Source organism: Electrona antarctica (genome assembly GCF_951216825.1).
Source record: "Electrona antarctica genome assembly, chromosome: 11".
NCBI classification, from domain to species: Eukaryota; Metazoa; Chordata; class Actinopteri; order Myctophiformes; family Myctophidae; genus Electrona; species Electrona antarctica.
Window position 1 is genome coordinate 52,827,158 of NC_136792.1, and position 5,876 is coordinate 52,833,033.

Below are 5,876 nucleotides of genomic sequence, written 5' to 3' on the forward strand. Positions count from 1 at the left end.
TGACATCACACAGGATGACATCACACAGGATGACATCACACAGGATGACATCACACAGGATGACTGTATAGGGCCAGCTTAACTCCGTCTGAGTCATGGCTATCCTGAGGCCATAGCCTTATGCAGTGGTTACCATGGGACCCCCAGGGGTCCTTGAGGGAGTTCCAGGGGGTCCCTGCACCTAAATGATAGTTTGGAACCAAATGGACCCTTATGGGTCTGTAACTCTGAGAGTGTACAAATGGAACCAAATGGACCCTTATGGGTCTGTAACTCTGAGAGTGTACAAATGGAACCATTTCATTTGTACACTCTCAGAGTTACGGTAGGCTGTGACGCCTACCGGCGCCATTTTGATTGTGATGGCCTACAGGCCCTACATATTAGATCTGCATCAAGTGTATACAGTTGGTGTTTGAGTGTTTAGTGCACAGTGCTAGAGCTCTTTCAGTTGGCCAAAATGGGATTCATTAAGCCTACTTGAGTACTTGTTGTGTGAACAAGTAGGCTTCTCACCATAAACAAGGTCAGAATAAAGGGGATAAAAATAGATAATGAACTAACGTAACGTTAGTAGATCTGCTAGTAGATCTGCTATTTTCAATAGACTTGAACTTGTGAAATGGGACATTCTGCAATATGAGTACTTTTACTTTCAGTACTTTAAGTACATGCTGATGCCGATGAAAGTGTAGTGTGTCACAGTGTAATAATTGATATTGTATATATTTATCGAGAAAAAAAAAAGTAGGCAATACCATTGCATTATGTTATAATTTAGCTATTGAAAAATAGCAGATCTACAAGCTCATAGCGCGCCACCGAGTGGCGCGCTACGAGCTTGTAGGTCTGCTATTTTTGAAAAATCGTGAAAATATTTATTTCAGAAAACTGGAGGATTTAGAAGTTTTCGAGGTCAGGCCTAAATGGGTTAAGTGTGGTAATAGTTTGGCCATGGCCTTCGGGCATTTGGCCCTGGCTTGCTGCACTCGCCAGATGCTCACTCCCACATTATTCCTTTGGTCCAAAGCTACTATTAAACATTAACTTTGACTAACAAGACAACATTTAAAATGAGAGGATTCGGAAAATGATTCACTTAACCTTTCATCTGTGTTGAATAAATAGCAGTTTGTAGCTCCTAAATCTATTATGTAATTAGCATTTGGTGATATGTTATTAACGGCTGCTTTTCTCTTTTCTTTTTTTTTAATGTTTTATCCCACGATTTTGTGTCAATTATCTAATGTAATCCTGGGCGCTACACTTCCTCTGCCAACCGGGGCGGGCAGTGGACTGACCTCATGCTTCCTTCTATACATGAGGAGTCCAAGCTGCTTCTTTACACCCGACAGGGGAGAGTTTCCCCGGCCGGACGACGTAGCGCGTGGAAGGAACACGTTATTCCGACCAGATCCTTTCCCCCTCCATCAGGCGCCCCGGCTGGCCAGGGGGAGGTAGTTTAGCCGGGCGGGAACGCCTTTTGGTGTTCGCATTATGTTATGCTTTAGCTATTGAAAAATAGCAGATCTACAAGCTCGTAGCGCTACGAGCTTGTAGGTCTGCTATTTTTTGAAAAATCGAAGAACGACTAGAAACATATCTTTTTCAGAAAACTGTCAGGATGTAGAAGACATTTTTAGAATCTGATCTCAGGTCAAAATGGGTTAGAGACCAGGATTACTGCATGTTTTTGTGAGGGTACTTTTCTATCAGGAGGATGCCAGTACGTGTGACTCAGTGTATGGCAGCCTGTTCCTGAGTTACGACAGCCTTACGCCAAATCACTTTTCAAGCGATTTCACTGTCACATGACTCTTATGTTTCCACTGGTGTTGAGGCAGTGGTACTCAAACCTTTTCATCGCAAGGACCCCCCAAATTGACACCAATTATCCCGCGGTCGCGGACCCCCCATTTGAAAAGATACGCCAGCGATATGCCCCCATAAGAGAAGATTTGTACGGCTCTAGCAGTGATTCTCAACCCGGTTTGACATGCATTAGGCTAACGGAAACCCCAATTTAATGGCATTTCTATCTATGGGGATCCCCAATTTATATTGTAAAATATAAATCAGGGTTACAGAACCATAAGGGTCCATTTGGTTCCTACCGTAACTATCATTTAGCTGGGGACCCAGTGGAACTCCCTCAAGGACCCCTGGGGGTCCCCGGACCCCACTTTGGGAACCACTGGTGTAAGGTGGCCATAAAAGTGATTCCGAGGTTCACTGCCATTTAACCCATTCTGGACGGGAACCTCTTTTGGTGATTTAACCCATTTTGGGCGGGAACCCCTTTTGGTGTTAGCATTATGTTATGCTTTAGCTATTGAAAAATAGCAGATCTACAAGCTCATGGCGCGCCACCGAGTGGCACGCTACGAGCTTGTAGGTCTGCTATTTTTGAAAAATCGAAGAACCACTGACATAAAAACATAGCTTTTTCAGAAAACTGTCAGGATGTAGAAGACATTTGTAGAATCTGATCTCAGGTCAAAATGGGTTAAGCATTATGCTATACTTTAGCTATTACTTTAGCTAAAAATAGCAGATCTACAAGCTCATAGCTAAATCCATCTGTAAATTGACAAGACCCAACAGCATGCAGACACAGTCTGCTCGAGGCTAAATCTCTCTCTCTCTCTCTCTCTCTCTGCTTCCCCAACCAGGGTGAGTCAGCACAGCCGCTCCAACCTGATGACCAGCGAGAACCTGTCCATCTGCTTCTGGCCCACGCTGATGCGGCCCGACTTCACCACCATGGACGCGCTGACCGCCACGCGCACCTACCAGACCAACATCGAGTGCTTCATCCACCAGTGCGCGTACTTCTTCTACAACCAGCCGCTGGCCGACGGCCTGCCCGGCTCGCCCACGGCCACCATGGGCGGCGGCCGGGACGGCGGCGGCGGCACCTCGGCCTACTCCTGCATGGCCGGAGCCTACTCCTCCTCGCCCACGCCCTCGCCCCCCGCGCCGGCGGCCTACGTCCTCCCCGCCACCCCTCCCGTCATCCCACACTACGGTCCGCCCATCCACCACCATCAGCACCACCACCACCTCCACCACCACCTCCAACAGCACCACCAACACCAGTCCTCCCCGCCGCACTCCCCGCCCGCCACGCCCCAGTCGCCCCTCCCGTCGGCCCTGCTGCCGCCCGCCGCCTCCCTGCACCACCCGCACCACCACCCACCCCCTACGGAACAACACACGCTGTGAACCACCCCCCCCCAACAAGGGATCAAGGGAAAGTGAGACGAAGAGAGAGAGAGAGAGAGAGAGGGAGGGGGGGAGGGGGATGAAAGCGAGAAAGAGAGACTGAGATTTGGAAAGATGTAAGAGTTCAGAGGGAGATTTTGCTTTTTTTTTTTGCTTTTGATATATATTTTTGTTTGAAAGTAAGCGGATGCAGCGATTTAAACGGAAACGGGAGGTGAAAAGAGAAGCTAATAAGAGAGGATCAGGTGATGGAGCGATGCAGTATGTATAGAGAGAAACCCAGGTGTTTGGGAGAGAGAGAGAGTGAGAGAGAGTCCCTCAGTCGCTTTTAGAAAAACGGGCACACGAACACGAAGGAGAGAAAAATGGGATGGACTGAAAAGCCATTGAGCACCCCCCCCCCCCCCCCCCCCCCCACACCCTTTACCACTTTATCCCCCTCTCTCTCTCTTCAACTTCAACAGGACTATAGGCCTCCTTGCCTTACAGACTATGTATGTACACACATGCACGCTCACTCACACACACACACACACACACTACACACGCGCGTGCGTGCGCGCGCGCTCGCCGAGTCATCACATGCACATAATGTTTGAGAGCAAAGAGTGTTATTGCCTATCAGAGCCGGTGGGACTCTCTCTTCCAGGGAGTCGATGCTCAAAGTTCCACCCAGGAATCACATCGCGCTGCAGGAATGTGAACTGTATGTTCTGTTTTTGTCTGTTTTGTTCAGCGCGCACACACACACACACACACACACACACACGCACAAACACACACAGTGGCCAGTGTGCCTCCCACAACAACCACTCTCCTCAACCCCTTCAGCCGCTAAGTGCGCTGGGTATTTTTTTCCTTGTGTAGCCACCATGACCCTGTACCACCATCTAACCTGTCTATACTGTTCCTATAGAACTAGAGGCCCTGGTCGGGACGGACCGGGAATTACATTTACCACTGTTCAACGAGGAGGACGAGGAGCACGATAATGAGCTTCACTAGACAGACACGACGCTGCCTGGCTTGGCTTGGCTGGCTGGCTGGAAGGAAGAATGTTCTCTGTCCACTATATGAGATGCTCCACGTCACATTCCTGCCTGTCAAACCCCGTCGTCGCACAACATACAATGCAACTCAAACAAAACATATTCGGTTTCGGCAGAGAGTCTGAGAGACACTATGACTGGAGGGGGGAGGGGGGGGGAGATCTCAACCAACCGGATCAGCTGGGAAGTAGAACGGAGCAGTGGATTCTGGGGGATCTCTCCTTGGCTATTCGGTGAATCTCCCATTCTGCCCCATCGTCTCTCTCTCTCTCTCTCTCTCTCTCTCTCTCTCTCTCTCTCTCTCTCTCTCTCTCTCTCTCTCTCTCACCTTATGCCACAAGCCTCCAAGCAACCCCAAGAGACTGTTCTGTTGTGTCTCGACAAGTTAGATTTCTGTATCCATCTTCGTCTTGTTCTCTCTCTCTCTCTCTCTCTCTCTCTCTCTCCATTTCACATGCCATGCAGTGTTTTAATAACTATACCGTTCAATTTGTTTTTCCATTCCATTCCATCTGCTCCCATTCCTCATTCCACAGAGCTCCGGTCAATATGGAGGCATCCGGGCGTGGCTTTGTGCGTGCGTGTGTGTGCGTGTGTGTGTGCGCGTGTGTGTGTGTGTGTCTCTTCTGTTTGTGTTTGGTTTTGGGCCTGTCGTTTTGCCTCCTTTCAGACTGTGGTGGCTTCACTACTTGTAGATTCAATGACAAGGATCATAGTACCATAGTATCAATGACAAGGATCATAGTACCATAGTATCAATGACAAGGACCATAGTACCATAGTATCAATGACAAGGACCATAGTACCATAGTATCAATGACAAGGACCTGGTTTTATTGAGCACTTTTTGAGGCACTTTTTGTCATGTAAAACAGTGGTTCCCAAAGTGTTGTCCAGGGACCCCCAGGGGGTCCTTGAGGGAGTTCCAGGGGGTCTACAGGTAAATGATAGTTTGGAACCAAATGGACCCTTATGGTTATGGGGCTGTAACTCTGAGAGTGTACAAAATGTGTACACTCTCAGAGTTCAATTAACATTGATTTTACAATATAAATTGGAGGTCCCAGAGATAGGAATGCCATTCAATGGGGGGTCCGTAGACTAATGCATGTCAAACTGGGGGGTCGTTGAAATTAAATGGGTTGAGAATCACTGCTACAGCCGTAAAAAGATCTTCTCTCGCGTGGGTCCCTGGCATATCTTTTCAAATGGGGGTCCACAATGGGGGTCCGCAGGCTTAAATAGTGCCAATTTGGTGGTCCTTGACATGAAAAAGTGTGGGAACCACGGATGTAAAAAAAAAGATACACTAAAACCCTTTTTATATTCACTTTATCCTTCAAGCCACCCGGTCCTGTCTGAGAGCATGTACACCACTGACACCTGGAGGACGGAATGGGTATTGCTCATGACCTCACCCCACTACTTGCTGCATGGGCGTAGCACCATTCTCTCCCCGGCGGCGGCGCTACGGATGTGACAGCAGATACACACACACACACACACACACACACACACGTAGAAGTACAGTTGTTTACATTTTTCTTCGTCGGTCGTCAGAGGAAAAAGTGGACTTTTGTGCCCAGGCTCATTAGTAGTGTG

The 5,876-nt window shown here is 48.4% G+C and overlaps 1 protein-coding gene across 2 annotated transcripts in view; it reads left to right on the plus strand.

Moving 5' to 3' along the window:
* Positions 1 to 4,585, plus strand: part of arhgap35a (Rho GTPase activating protein 35a) — a 57,358-nt gene extending 52,773 nt beyond the window's left edge. For both annotated transcript variants that reach the window (XM_079515046.1, XM_079515047.1), the window contains exon 6: positions 2,673 to 4,585. In XM_079515046.1, coding sequence (XP_079371172.1) covers positions 2,673 to 3,225 — 553 coding nt within the window. In that variant the 3' untranslated portion in view covers positions 3,226 to 4,585. The remainder of the gene's footprint in view (positions 1 to 2,672) is intronic.
* Positions 4,586 to 5,876: the final 1,291 nt, after the last annotated feature.